Consider the following 15,497-nt stretch of genomic DNA (forward strand, 5'->3'; position numbering starts at 1 on the left):
AGGAGGAGATTGAGAAGGAGAAGGACGAGGTTTTTGGCCGTGGTGTTTTGTTGGAGCAGTGGCAGCAACATCTGTAGAAAGGAACGTGTGAGTGCGGAGTTACAGCGAGGAGTGGTGGGATTCACTCACACAGAGTTCAGACACAATTTTCACATGACGAGAAGTTTGTGTACATTTGTGTACACCCAATTGTACCACTCTTGCTGGAGGATCATGTAAATAAATCCTTATTCCAAATATGACTCTCAACTTCATATATGCCCTTACAACTGCCTTGATGAGCTCCATTTGAGCCAAATGCCATGGGTGAAGTCACACGCTCTTAGTCCAGTGTTTCCCAAGGACTGGGTCACAACCCTCAGGTGGGTTGCAAGAGGGTTTTTTTTTTTTTGGGTCACGTTGTCATGATCTATATGTAGGTCTGCAATATAAAGGGCTACATTTAATGTCCAAATAGGCGACATATGGATCCTTTTATTGCTGCTTCAGTGACAAACTTGATCACACAGTCAACAATAAAATGTTCAATAATGGTCAAATCCCCCTTTATTTTGTGGTTTACAAATAATATGTATTGGCTTGGGTTGTGAAGGTTTGGGTCCCCAGAAAAAATAAATAAAAATGCCGTCCTTTTTCTGAGTTTTTTTTTTTTTTTTTCCATGTCATAAGTAGAGAGATTCTGTTTTACAACTCAGTGCTACTTCTTGTATTTTTGTTCTTTTCTTCTCAATTGTTTTTTTCACTGTCACTTAACTGATGTAAAACTATGGTGAACATTTCCCACAGGTACTATCCACCACACCAAGTCAGAATTAGAACAACAAGAAAACATTTACACACTTTAAGCACAGACACTCCTTGCACAACCTAACCTACACCCTGATCTTATCTGATCGAACCCATACCTGAAACTGAAATGGTCATGGCCCATAACAAAGCACTTATGTCATGAGAACCTGATTTTAGTACCAATTTAGTCACAATTAGATGAACTACACACACACACTAACACTACGGTTACCAACTCCCTGAAAAATAAATAAGGGACACCTCACTGGCAGGGCTGGTGTCCTGTCGATTTGAGCTACCTAGCTCTATTGCCCATCGCTCTTCCAGTTTAAATGCCGTCGATTAGTGCTCCCGAGGCAGAAGTGGAGTAACAAGTCACATTTTAAACGTGTATTGATTTTATTGTATGTTTTGACCAATTAAGCATGGATAGTGGGAGTCTTATTTGATAGAAGATATAGACCTGTCCAAATGAGCTACCTCTACTTTAATTCATATAAATCAGTGGATAATGGTGATTCTAAAGTGGGAGCATTATTCGATGGCTACATTGTCCTGTGGATACGTATATATTCATATAAATGAGTCGAAATCGTACATAACTAAAGTATAAAGTCCACTTAAAAAATGTTCGCTGCTCAAGATGATTTTTTAGGCAACCAAATGTTTTGTTTTTGGTTCTTCCTGTGGATCAGTCCTGCCCATCACCTTCACCTTTCACTATTTTTCAAATCCATTGGGAAGAGAAACAGTTTGAACAGAGGTTTGCAGTCACACACATCTGATTCCCTTTTGCAGTTCCGAATGCAAATATTTATACACTTTGACTAAGCTGCAAAATGCTGTAACATTTTATTAAAAAGTGAATGAGGGAATATTTGAACATACACATTTTAAAATATCATAATAATTAATGATTTATTAATAAAACATAAACATAGAATAAAGATCTCATTTACAACCAAAGTCAAGAGTCCAAACAATTACTTAGAGCACCATGTTAGAAGTCTGAAGAAAGCATTATGTAAGCCAGTCCAGTCAGAGTGACATTTTGCTGAGACGCACTGAAATGAATAAATATTTAAAGATCAGGCTGTGGACAAGGGCGGCGGATGGATGTTAGTGTTCAGCGTGTTAAAGACTGTGGAGAATATTTCAGTGGAGGACTCTTTTGTGTTGACAAAGCGACATGTTTGTGTCTCAAAACTAATGCTAGTTTTAATCTACAATAGACCTTTTCCATAACGTCCGGAAGTGCCGCAATGTAGGTAAACATAACTCCTGGTTAATGCTTTTCTATGGCAAAATATGTGTGGAAATGTCTCACGTATTTTTCAGCAGCTTCATAAATCTGCCCCATCACCAATTCTGTCCATGAAGAATTTATCCACAACTATCAAGAGAAGTAGGATGAAAACTTCAAGGTGAACAACAACAACACATTAGTGACACACTGAACAAAACTAACGTTATGCTCATGAATAAAACATAAGTAACTTGTTAACTCAGGCTGATTCTAGAATTAAAATTTAAAACTGATTTCATGATATAGATATTTAGCCAGGCTGGCACCACCTAGTGCCTCCACTCAATTTCATTTCTCCCCAGCGACTAGATCAAGAATCAGAATACACTAGATGGTTCGCAAAAACCCCGGAAGTGTGAGTTCAGGCATCAGCCAATCAGCGAAGAGCCATACATTCAGTGTTGTCAATGATTTCCGAGATCGAGGATTTAAAGCCGGAACAAAGAGAATGTTTTGTCAATTTTATCAAGGGGAAAGACGTTATTGTCCTTCTTCCTACAGGATTTGGGAAAAGCTTAATACACCAGTTAGTCCCGTTAGCGGCGCTTTACATACATCATGACCAAATAGCAGCGATAGTTAAATGATGAAAAGTACCCGCTTACCTTCGAGCGAACGAATTCTAACACTGTGAGGTCACGAAGTGAAATGAAGTAAAACCGGCTGATGAATCAGGCTAGTAGATATTAGCATAGACAGAGAGATTTGTTCAGTTTAAAAGTGAGACATGTATCTGTGAACATCTGTAGCATTTGAACTGAACAAATCTCTCTGTCTGTGCTAATATCTACATCACGAAAACATTTTTTATTTAATTCTAGAATCAATCTGAGTTAAAAATTACTCATGTTTTATTCATGATCATAATGTTAGTTTTGGTCATTAGTTCACTAAAGCGTCGTTGTTGTTTTCCTTTATGTTTTCGTCTTTCTTCCCTTGATAGTTGTGGATAAATTGTTCATGTTAGAATGTTTATCCTTTGTCGACCTTGTGGGTTGAAGATTTGGTGATGGGACAGATTTATGAAGCTGCTGGAAAATACGCAAGACATTTCCACAGATATTTTGCCATAGAAAAGCATTAAAGGTTGTATAGAGGATTTTTTAAGGGAAGAGAAATACAGCGACTGTCCTTTTTTCAAATGTTGTGCATGCGTGACACCACCTTCCTCCTCCACAGCTCCCTCAGTAGAAACACCTCCTCCCGCCTCCTTACTCTAGAAACCACGCTTGTTTACATCCAGTGCACGTTCAGAATTACTGTTGAAGTGACCTGTCTAGAAACAATTTAGTGACCGACGTGTTTTCAGTTTTTAGACCCTTTTTTCTGCTTCAGTCGCTCCATCGCTGGAAGAAATCTCCAAGAATCACCTCAGTTTGGCTTCGCTCCTTTTTCACTCCTCTTCTTTCAGCGACCTCAAAAATGGACTTTCTTTGGCGGCGAACTGGTCGTGGATTCTCGTCCACCGTCGCAACAAACTTTGTGCGAAACGTGAGGAAGCGACAGTTTGAAAAAGCCTCTCAGAACCGCTGCATAAACCACATAATCCCCGCGCGTACGGAGTTTGATTGACAACCTAACAGCCAATAGATAAAGAGGGAGCCTCGTTATTTATTGGCTGATGTTTATCTGGCCTCACTATGTCCACAGTTGATAGATTTTTATTGTTTTGTTTTTTTTTGGTCATCATAATTACAAGGCTGCTGTGTTTCTGTAATGGTATTTTAAACTTTCACTGACAATTTGAAACTAAAACTAAATCCTCCATACAACCTTTAACCGGAAGTGATGTTTACCCAACATCGCGACACTTCCGGTCATTGTGAAAAAGGTCTATAAATATTAAAATGCCACATACTGAACGCCTCTAGATCTAAAACGTTTTTTTTTTAATTCTTCAATTTAATTCCTTCTAGTTTTACTTTATATTTATGAGTTTAATAAAAAGTTTGCAATAGCTTTGAGACTCTGTGAGCTGTGATTTTCATGTGTTAAAACTATATTTGTTGGTCCCAATGCATTCTGGGGGTTAAAAGTACAATAAGAAACAACTGGTATTATACCAAAAGTACACGTCACAGTAGCAGTAGCAGTAACAGTGGTAGTCAGTATTCACAGTCAGTATTCGGTGATCAGATCTCATGTTTTCTCTGCTGTAGTATTGGCAGTACTAGTAGTAACGTTCAGTACTTAGTGATCAGCTGCTGTCAGTGATGAAGTACTGCTCACAGTCGTACGCCTACTGCATGTGTAGAAGTAGTAATAGTAGTATTAGGTGTAGTAGTAGTAGTCTTCAGTGCTCAGTAGCCGTCTCCGCGGTGTTGAAGTACTGCTCACAGTTGGGGTCTCCTCGGACTCGTGGTGAAGCCGGGATCTGGTCTCCGGTCAGAGGGTTCACACACCAGCACTCCCCCCTCTGTCCCCGAAGAGACATGTTACACTGCAGAGAGACAGAGAGAAAAAGAGACATGTTACACTGCAGAGAGACAGAGAGAGAGACATGTTACACTGCAGAGAGACAGAGAGAAAAAGAGACATGTTACACTGCAGAGAGACAGAGAGAAAAAGAGACATGTTACACTGCAGAGAGACAGAGAGACAAAGAGACATGTTACACTGCAGAGAGACAAAGAGACATGTTACACTGCAGAGAGACAGAGAGAAAAAGAGACATGTTACACTGCAGAGAGACATGTTACACTGCAGAGAGACAAACAGACATGTTACACCGCAGAGAGACAGAGAGACGAAGACACATGTTACACTGCAAAGAGACAAAGAGACATGTTACACTGCAGAGAGACAAAGAGACATGTTACACTGCAGAGAGACAAAGAGACATGTTACACTGTAGAGACAAAGATACGTGTTACACTGCAGAGAGACAGAGAGACATGTTACACTGCAGAGAGACAGAGAGACATGTTACACTGCAGAGAGACAAAGAGACATGTTACACTGCAGAGAGACAGAGAGACAAAGAGACATGTTACACTGCAGAGAGACAGAGAGACAAAGAGACATGTTACACTGCAGAGAGACAGAGAGACAAAGAGACATGTTACACTGCAGAGAGACAAAGAGACTTGTTACACTGCAGACAGACAAAGAGACATGTTACACTGCAGAGAGACAAAGAAACAAATATACATGTTACACTGCAGAGAGACAAAGAGACATGTTACACTGTAGAGACAGAGAGACATGTTACACTGCAGAGAGACAAAGAGACCTGTTACAATGCAGAGAGACAGAGAGACATGTTACACTACAGAGAGACAAAGAGACATGTTACACTGCAGAGAGACAAAGAGACTTGTTACACTGCAAACAGACAAAGAGACATGTTACACTGCAGAGAGACAAAGAGACATGTTACACTGTAGAGACAAAGAGACATGTTACACTGCAGAGAGACGAAGAGACATGTTACACTGCAAAGAGACAGAGAGACATGTTACACTGCAGAGAGACAAAGAGACTTGTTACATTGTAGAGACAAAGAGACATGTTACACTAGAGAGACAAAGAGACATGTTACACTGCAGAGAGACAAATAGACATGTAACACTGCAAAGAGACATGTTACACTGCAGCGAGACAGAGAGACAAAGAGACATGTTACACTGCAGAGAGAGAGGGAAAGAAAGAGAGATATTACACTACAGAGAGAGAGAGAAAAAGAGAGAGATGTTACACTACAAAAAGAGAGAGACATTATACTACACTACGGAGGGAGGGACGGAGAGAATAAGAGAGACGTGTTGGAGAGAGGGAGAAAGAGAGAGAAAGAGACATGATATTATACTGGTGAGAGATGGGGAGAGAGACATCTTATTACACTCCAGAGAGAGGAGAGAGACAGAAAGAGGAGAGGGGAGGGCAGGAGGAGGCAGAGAGAGAAGAAAAAAAAAAACAAGAGAGGGGAGTGACGCATGTTATTACACTGTGGAGAGAGGACACTGGGGCAGAGAGAGAGAATGAGAGCAAAAGGTGGGAGAGAGGAAGAGAGATAAAAGAGATAAAAGTCGTTATAGTTATAGTTTAATCTTTTTTTTTTTTCCTGTCTGTCAAATGCTTATTGCTTTGTTTGTAATGTTCCACAGTATGGCATTAAACCTTGCTATCTCCATGGAAACCAAATCAGACCAAGTTAGAGGTCAGATCTGCGGAAAGGCGACCCCGCTCACAGTCAGAACGTCTGTTTTCGAAGTATTTTTGAGCCATAAAAGCAGTGCAAAGTCGAGCTGTTTAACGTCACAAAAGAAGGTGACGGACCCCCAACCGGAAAGTTACACAACGCGGCTTTAACTCGGACAACGGTGACCGGAGAAACGGGTCAAACGCCGGAGTTTACGAACCCGAATAGAGCAGTTCGGGGCCCCGTGACAGTGGACGGCCGAGTGTGTTTTCTCAAAAAGGGGGCGACGGCGCGAAACAATGGAGCACACCCACCGGCCCCGAGTACACACCAACACCATGTCCTGCACGCCGGGGACAAAAACACGCGCCCCGCTTTTGTCTCCTCTCAATGCGTGCTCCCACCGACGCTCCCCATTGGTCCAAATCGAGGGCCATGCTATGGGTGGGGTCCCCGGGTCGGCCAATGGCGGCGCGGAACCGGGCCATGCCCCCAAATCGCCAAAAACATCACGTCAGGAGCCCAAACAGGAGCACGCCCGTTCTGTAACACACACAGGGTTGCCAAGTTTGCTTCGTTACAGCGACTTTGGGGTCTGTTTTTTTCTTTTTTTTTTCTTTCTTTAGACAATGTAGTGTGATTTCCAATGTTAAATCGTAGTTCCTTCTTTTCTGTTCCATTTCTGTCCACACACAGGGTTGCCAAGTTTGCTTCTTTACAGCAACTTTAGGTTTTGTTTTTTGTCAGTTTTCATTTTCTTTTTTTTCTTTTCTTTCTCTAGACAATGTAGTGTGATTTCCAACATTAAATGCTAGTCTTTTCTTTTCTTTTCCCGTTCTGTCCCCACACAGAGTTGCCAAGTTTGCTTCTTTACAGCGATTTTATTTTCTATTTTATTAATTTATTTATTTTCTTCAGACAATGGAATGTGATTTCCAATGTTAAATGGTAGTATTTTCTTTTCTATTCTCATTCTGTCCCCATGTAGGGTTGCCAAGTTTGCGCCTTTACAGCAACTTTTGATTTAGTTTTTTTTTTTTAGACAATGTAGTGTGATTTCTAACATTCGATTGTAGTACCTTCTTTTCTATTCCCGTTCTGTCCCCACACAGGGTTGCCAAGTTTGATCCTTTAGAGCGACTTTGGGTTCTGTTTTTTGTTAGTTTTTAAAATGGTAGTACTTTCTTTTCTATTCCCATGTGGTCTTATGTCTGTGTAATCCAGGGATCTCTGATTTGTAGCTCAGGAGCTACCTGTAGCTCCCCAAAGGATTTCTGAATTATAAGTGATTGATTACATGCCTGTTGTCATTGGACATGTATCATTTTGATGCCTAACTTTATACATTCAATGTTTATGTTTTAGAGGCACAGACTGTACCTCATCTAAAGCTCACCATACACTGCAAAAAACAAAATCTAAATGAAAATCATGATAAAACAAAAGTTTTATTATGATTTGAGAAGATTTCTCTCAACAAATAAAATGATCTGCCAGTGAAACTAGACTTTTTGTACTTAAAATATGAAAATACATCTCGCTCCACTTAAAATAAGAAAAACAACAACTTTTAGCACTTAAAATAAGAATTACGAAAAACACACTTATTCCACTGGTCGATCATTTTACTAGTCAAGTTGAATCAACTCAAATAAAGTCAAATGTTCTTAATTGAAGTCATTTTAGCTTATGTAGATATTAATATTTGCAGTGGAGCTCTTCTCAGGGCTCCTGCAGTCATGGAAATCCTGGAAAAGTCATTGAAATTGAAAATGTCATTTTTCAATCCTGGAATAGTTATTGAATTTTAGTCTCTCTTTCACACACTACAGTGTTCTGTTAAGTTCTCCTGAGGCTGTTCTGATTATTTCTGAATGTCTGTGCCTTTTGTTTAAAGGAGATGACAATATTAACTTAATTAATTGGGGGAAGGGAAAACAAACAATAAAAAAAAGGTAGAGTAGAACAGATAAAATGATGCTCTGCCTTTACAATATGAAGTGAAAAGGAGATGTACTGAAATATATGTACGTGGATTTGTATATAATATGGGCTGGGCATGTTAACACGATCATTTTAAGTTAACTAATACATTCAATTATTTTAACTCCATTAGCGCAGGTTTTATTATTTATTTATATTTTTATTGTAAACTTCTGTTTCTCACTGACTTTTATTTTGAAAACGTCCACCACGAGAGTTTCTTTAAGTTTGACGTCTTTTCTTTACACTTTTTTCACTTTTTTCTGACCACGTGAGATGCAACGTGTCCGAGCCTCCATGGCTCAATGAAAAAGTGAGGTTGCGTTACAAAAAATGTCTAATCTCTAAAATAAAAGCAATGCAGCTTTAGTTCATGCAAGAGGTAAAACATAAACAAACAAAAACAAAAACAATAGGTTTATTTTGTAATTCCAAATTAGGTTAAAGGGGTCATTCAGAGTCTGGACTGTATGTGACCCCAGAGCTGTACAAAGCCCAGATCTGTACTAGACGATGTGGGTGAAGTGCCTTGCCTAAGGACACAACGACAGTTTTTGCGACTGGTGCCCCCATGAAAAAAAGAAAAGAAAGAAAAGCCGCTCAATGACAACAACAAACACTGAGAGACAGATTCACTCAGGACGAGTATTATCACCGAACATCTGTGTTTGGTGAAGTACAGTCGGTCATTTGTGTCAGAAGTTGAACTTTATAAATTACAGACATGGTGCATTCTCACAGGATTCAGATCCCAAAGGTCCACAGGTCAAACTGATCCAGTGGGAATAGGGCTTTAGCATTGATTTTGACTCTTTGACTTTTTGTTCGGCTCTTGGACGTTTTGTTAATCTTCTGTACAATTATACAATTCTATTTGGGCCCTTTGGGTGACTGCACCTCCATAATATATTTTTTTGTTTCTCATGTGACCCCAAGGAACAAAGAGTCACTCACAGCAAGATCAGGAAGCACAACTTTTACTCAAGTAATGCTTACTTCAGTACTTACTTCAATCAGAATATTATTAGTGAAAGTCAGTGTTGTGCATGAACAAGTTCAATTGAACATGTTCATTTTTCAGTGAACTTTGAACTGCAACACATTTGTAAATCAAGAACTTGAACGTGAATTTGTTCAAATTATGTGAGATGAACGACGTATGTCACTGTTGGGGTTCAATTATGCGTCGGAATTTGTTTTCACCTGATGAGTGACGATCTGCTCACACTTAACCTCATGAAACCACAGTCGCACGTCAACATGAAGGCGACTCCACCGGCAGCTCTAGTGGAACGTACTGACTCTTGTGTTTGTCAGTGGAAAAACCGATCAGACTTGACAGGGAGTGTTTAGCCGCTTACCTTCTTTTATTTACCTTCTGTACAGACTGACCACGGCAAACGCAAGGATTTCAAAAGTAAATTTCAAAGCACTAACAGTTGACAGTCTTTGTGGAGCTGGGCTCTTTCACACGATACAGAACTGCCCCAGGAGCACGATGTGCTGATGGTAAATGCACAAATACAACAACAGATCCATGCTCTCTGTGGATTTTGACGGGGATACGCGCCTGTGTACATGTCAAGTGTCAAAAAAAATAGGATGGATCCTGTTTTCCGAACGCACGCAGGACTCGCTGCTCCAAGCACATCTAGCACATGCAGAGGAACCAAACTCATTCACTTTCAGTTCATTCTTCAAATTACACGTCCAAAAGTTGCAGTGAAATCCCTCTGTCACAGAAAGAACACATATAGTCGTGTCCTTGAGGCTGTGTTCAGACTGGAGCCTGAAGTGACCCAAATCTGATTTTTTGGCCTCTATGTTCCTGTATCTGATCTTTTAATGACAGTCTGAACCACACAGATCCGATTTTTTCAAATGTGACCCAGGACACTTGGATATGTGCTCCTGAAACTGATACATATCTGATCTTTTGACATGCGACTTCAGTCTGAACGGCCAAAGTGCATTCATCCACCTACACGTTATCAACAAGACACAAACGTCACTATTCTGCACTGAAGTAGGTGAAAATTGTTAATGAACTCTGTGTCACTGAAGTGAAGCACATCACCACTCACCACTCTTGGCTCCGTCTCCACATCCACACGTTCCTTTCAACGGACGTCGCTGCCGCTGCTCCACAAAACACCACGACCAAAAACCTCGTCCTTCTTCTTCTCAATCTCCTCCTTAAAACAAGTAAGTTGTTCATGTTCTGGCTCCGGTACAAGAGGAACTTTAAAATCTCCAGGTGCTCGATGCTGCGTCCATGTTTGGACAACTTCTGTAAACACAGAGACGCTCGCTGCGGTTGACGTCGTCGTGTCTCCAGTGTCACATGTGGGACACTTTCGGGCCGTTTAATGTTCACACTGGAGTCACATACAAGTCACATTTAATTGGAAATGTGAACGACCTCGTAAAAACATTGGATTTCACAAAAAAATCGGAATTGAGCATTAAGCCCTGCAGTCTGAACGTAGCCTTAGTCCGACAGAAGCTGATGCATTAGTGTGCAAAGAAAAAGCTGCTTTTTTCCAGCATTTGAAATCGCATGGCTAATTTGCATAAATTGTAGTTTTGTTTCTGTAAAATGTAAATAAATGTGGCAAACCTGAATTAAACACATTATAATCTCACACGGGCTGATGTGCCTCTCGAGTGGTTATGTTTATAGTTGTAAAGTTGTTCAGCCTTTTATTTACAGATCTCACCTAAAAATAAAATGAAGTGAACTTTGAACTAGTTCATGAAAAGTGTGAACTTGCACAACACTGCTGAAAGTACGCTGCTAGAAAAGTACAAGCTCCTCAAGTCAAGCGCAACTCGAGTACTCCCCACCTCCGCTTGTTACTTTCGGAAAATCTGGCAACCCCGGCCCCCACCCCCCGCGGAGAGCCAGTCCCCCTAATCGAAGCGGACACACGGTGGGGACGGAAAAACACACGCCGGTCCCCTTTTCCTTCAATGAGAAAGAACAAAACAAGTGACAGTTACAGTAATTATGGCCGGACGAGAAGGAGGGATCGGTGCAGAGGAGGAGAGAGGAGGAGAGAGGAGGAGAGAGAGGAGAGAGGAGGAGGAGGAGAGGAGGAGGAGGAGAGGGAGGAGAGAGAGGAGAGAGGAGGAGGAGGAGAGGAGGAGAGGAGGAGAGAGAGAGAGAGAGAGGAGAGAGAGGGAGAGAGGAGGAGAGGAGGAGAGAGAGGAGAGAGGAGGAGAGGAGGAGGAGAGAGGAGGAGAGAGGAGGAGAGAGGAGGAGAGAGGAGAGGAGGGAGAGAGGGAGAGAGGAGAGAGGAGGAGAGAGGAGAGAGAGGAGAGGAGGAGAGGGAGGAGAGGAGGAGAGGAGGAGAGAGAGGAGGAGGAGGAGGAGGAGGAGGAGGAGGGAGGAGGAGAGAGAGGGGAGGAGAGGAGGAGAGAGGAGGAGAGAGAGAGGAGGAGAGGAGGAGAGAGGAGGGAGAGGAGAGAGGAGGAGAGAGGAGGAGAGGAGGAGGAGGGAGGAGGAGAGAGGAGGAGAGCGGAGGAGAGAGGAGGAGAGGAGAGAGGAGGGAGAGGAGGAGAGGAGGAGAGAGAGGAGAGAGAGGGAGGAGAGAGGAGGAGAGGAGAGAGAGGAGGAGGAGAGGAGGAGAGAGGAGGAGAGGAGGAGAGAGAGGAGGAGAGAGGAGGAGAGGAGGAGAGGAGGAGGAGAGAGGAGAGAGGAGAGAGGAGGGAGAGAGGAGAGAGGAGGAGAGCGGAGGAGAGAGGAGGAGAGGGAGGAGAGAGAGAGAGGAGAGGAGGAGAGGAGAGAGAGGAGAGAGGAGAGAGAGGAGAGGAGGAGGAGGAGGAGGAGGAGGAGAGAGAGGAGAGAGGGAGGAGAGAGGAGGGAGAGAGGAGAGGAGGAGAGGAGAGAGAGGAGGAGAGGAGGAGAGGAGGAGAGAGGGAGGAGGAGAGAGAGGAGAGGGAGGAGGAGAGGAGGAGAGAGGAGGAGAGGAGGAGGGAGAGGAGGAGGAGAGAGGAGGAGAGAGGAGGAGAGTGAGAGAGGAGAGAGGAGGAGAGAGAGGAGGAGAGAGGAGGAGAGGAGGAGAGAGGAGGAGAGGAGAGAGAGAGGAGGAGAGAGAGGAGAGAGGGAGAGGAGGAGGAGAGAGGAGGAGAGAGAGAGGAGAGAGAGAGAGGGAGAGAGAGGAGGAGAGAGAGGAGGAGGAGAGAGAGGAGGAGGAGAGAGGAGAGAGGAGGAGGAGAGAGGAGGGAGAAGGAGGAGAGAGGGAGGAGAGAGGAGAGAGAGGGAGGAGAGAGGAGAGAGAGGAGAGAGGAGGAGAGGGGAGAGAGGGAAGGAGAGAGGAGGAGAGAGGGAAGGAGGAGGAGGGAGGAAGAGAGGAGAGAGGGAGAGAGAGGAGGAGGAGAGAGGGAGAGAGGAGGAAGAGCGAGAGGAGGAGAGAGGAGGAGAGGGAGGAGGAGGGAGGAGAGAGGAGGAGAGAGGAGGAAGAGCTGGAGGGAGGGAGGAGAGAGGAGGAGAGAGGAGGAGAGGGGAGGGAGAGAGGAGGAGAGGAGAGGAGAGAGGAGAGAGGAGGAAGAGAGCTGGAGGAGAGAGGGAGGAGAGAGGAGAGAGGAGAGAAGGAGAGGAGAGAGGAGGAGAGAGGAGGAGAGGAGAGAGAGGAAGAGAGGAGAGGAGGGAGAGGAGAGGAGGAGGAGAGAGAGGAGGAGAGAGGAGGAGAGAGGAGGAGAGGGAGGAGAGAGGAGGAGAGAGGAGGAAGAGCGGAGGAGGAGAGAGGAGAGAGGAGGAGAGGAGGGAGGAGGAGAGGGAGAGGGGAGAGAGGAGAGAGGGGAGAGAGAGGAGAGAGGAGAAGAGGAAGAAGAGAGGAGAGAGAGGAGGAGAGAGGAAGGGAGGAGAGGAGAGAGAGGAGGAAGAGAGGAGAGAGGAGGAGAGAGGAGGAAGCTGGAGGAGAGAGGAGGAGAGAGGAGGAGAGGAGGAGAGGGAGGAGAGAGAGGAGAGAGGGAGAGAGAGAGGAGAGGAGGAGGAGGAGAGAGGAGGAGGAGGAGAGAGGAGGAGAGAGAGGAGGAGAGAGGAGAGAGAGGGAGGGAGAGAGAGGAGAGAGGAGAGAGAGGGAGGAGAGAGGACGAGGAGGAGGAGAGGAGAGGAGGAGAGGAGGAGAGGAGGAGGGAGGAGAGAGAGGAGAGGAGAGAGAGAGAGGAGGAGGAGAGAGGAGAGAGAGAGAGGGAAGAGAGGAGGAGAGAGGAGGAGAGGAGGGAGAGAGGAGAGAGGGAGGAGAGAGGAGAGAGAGGAGAGGAGGAGAGAGGAGGAAGAGCTGGAGAGAGGAGAGGAGGAGAGGAGGAAGAGAGGAGGAGAGAGCTGAGAGAGAGAGGGAGGAGAGGAGGAGAGGAGGAGAGAGAGGGAGAGAGGAGGAGAGGAGGAGAGAGGAGGAGAGAGGAGGAGAGAGGAGGAGAGAGAGGAAGAGGAGCGGAGGGAGAGAGGGAGGAAGAGAGAGAGGAGAGAGGAGGAGAGAGGAGGAGGAGGAGGAGGAGAGAGAGGAGAGAGGAGGAGAGGAGAAGAGGGAGGAGGAGAGGAGGAGAGGGAGAGGAGGAGAGAGAGGAAGAGAGGAGGAGAGAGGAGAGAGAGAGAGAGAGGAGGAGAGGAGGAGAGAGAGGAGAGAGGAGGAGAGAGGAGGAAGAGGAGGAGGAGAGAGGGGAGAAGAGGAGGAGGAAGAGGGAGAGGAGGAAGAGAGAGAGGAGAGAGGAGAGAGAGAGAGGAGGAGAGAGAGGAGGAGAGAGGAGGAGAGAGGAGGAGAGAGGAGGAGGAAGAGCTGGAGGATGAGAGGAGGAGGAGGAGAGGAGGAGAGAGGAGGAAGAGCTGAGGAGAGAGGAGGAAGAGAGGAGGAGAGAGAGGAGAGAAGAGGAGAGAGAGAGGAGAGGAGGAGAGGAGAGAGGAGGAGAGAGGAGGAGGAGAGAGGAGGAGAGAGCGAGAGGGAGAGGAGAGAGGAGGAGAGAGGAGGAGAGAGGAGGAAGGGAGGAGGAGGAGGAGGAGAGAGGAGAGAGGAGAGAGAGAGGAGAGAGAGGAGAGAGAGAGGAGGAGAGAGGAGGAGAGAGGAGGAGAGAGAGGAGGAGAGAGGAGGAGAGAGGAGGAGAGAGAGAGGAGAGAGGGAGAGAGGAGGAGAGAGGAGGAGAGAGAAGGAGGGAGGAGGAGAGAGGAGGAGAGAGAAGGAGAGAGGAGGAGAGAGGAGGAGAGGGAGGGAGGAGGAGGAGAGAGGAGGAGGAGAGAGGAGGAGAGAGGAGAGAGAGAGGAGAGAGAGGAGGAGAGGGAGGAGGAGGAGAGGGAGGAGGAGGAAGAGAGGAGGGAGAGGGAGAGAGAGAGGAGGAGAGAGGAGGAGAGGAGAGGAGAGAGGAGGAGAGAGGAGGAGAGAGGAGGAAGAGCTCAGTCCGACCCCTGAGAAAACACCGAACACACAATGAGACAGTTTTGGCAAAATGATCCAAAACCTGGGAGCAGATTCAAATGATCCAAATCCGATTCTCTGCTCAATTTGTCTGCTGGTGCCATGTCCGATTTGGGAAGGAGGGAAGAAAAGGAAAAGAAAGGAAAATGGAAATTCCGGGGAGGGCGATTCGGAAGTGTGTTTGCTCCTCGGACGCTCAGACAAAAGCATTCCCACAATGTTGGCCAAAACCCGGTGTTTGTGTTTGGAAGAGGAGGAAGAGGACGGAGGAGGAGGAGAGAGGAAGAGGAGGAAGAGGAGGAAGAGGAGGAAGAGGAGGAAGAAGGAGGAAGAGAGGAAGAAGAAGAAGAGAGGAGGAGGAAGAGGAGAAAGAAGAAGAGGAGGAGAAGAGAGAAAGAAGAGGAGGAAGAAGAGGAGGAAGAGGAGGAAGAAGAAGAGGAAGAAGAGGAGGAAGAGGAGGAGAAAGAAGAGGAGGAAGAGGACGAAGAGGAGAAAGAAGAAGAAGAAGAGGAAGAAGAGGAGGAAGAGGAGGAGGAAGAGGAGGAGAAAGAGGAGGAAGAGAGCAGGAAGAAGAGGAAGAAGAGGAGGAAGAAGAAGAAGAGGAGGAAGAAGAGGAGGAAGAGGAGGAGGAAGGAAGAGGAGGAAGAAGAGGAGGCAGAGGAGGACGAAGAAGAGGAGGAGGAGGAGGAAGAGTAGGAAGAGGACGAAGAGGAGGAAGAAGAGGACGAAGAGGAGAAAGAAGAGGAGGAAGAGGAGGAAGAAGAAGAAGAAGAAGAGGAAGAAGAGGAGGAAGAAGAGGAGGAGAGAGGAGGAGGAGGAGAAGAAGAGGAGGAAGAGGAGGAAGAGGAGGAGGAGGAGAAAGAGGAGG

General features: G+C 45.3%; 1 protein-coding gene across 2 annotated transcripts in view; it reads right to left on the bottom strand.

Annotated features, from left to right (window-relative positions):
- Positions 1-3,404: 3,404 nt before the first annotated feature.
- Positions 3,405-15,497, bottom strand: part of LOC110175843 (insulin-like growth factor-binding protein 2-B) — a 52,726-nt gene continuing 40,633 nt past the window's right edge. For both annotated transcript variants that reach the window (XM_020942061.2, XM_020942060.2), the window contains exon 4: positions 3,405-4,535. In XM_020942061.2, the coding sequence (XP_020797720.1) occupies positions 4,389-4,535 (147 nt within the window). In that variant the 3' untranslated portion in view covers positions 3,405-4,388. The remainder of the gene's footprint in view (positions 4,536-15,497) is intronic.

This window comes from Boleophthalmus pectinirostris, unplaced genomic scaffold (assembly GCF_026225935.1).
Source record: "Boleophthalmus pectinirostris isolate CB_2022bp ecotype Guang Dong unplaced genomic scaffold, ASM2622593v1 HiC_scaffold_1, whole genome shotgun sequence".
In the NCBI taxonomy this organism is placed as follows: domain Eukaryota; kingdom Metazoa; phylum Chordata; class Actinopteri; order Gobiiformes; family Gobiidae; genus Boleophthalmus; species Boleophthalmus pectinirostris.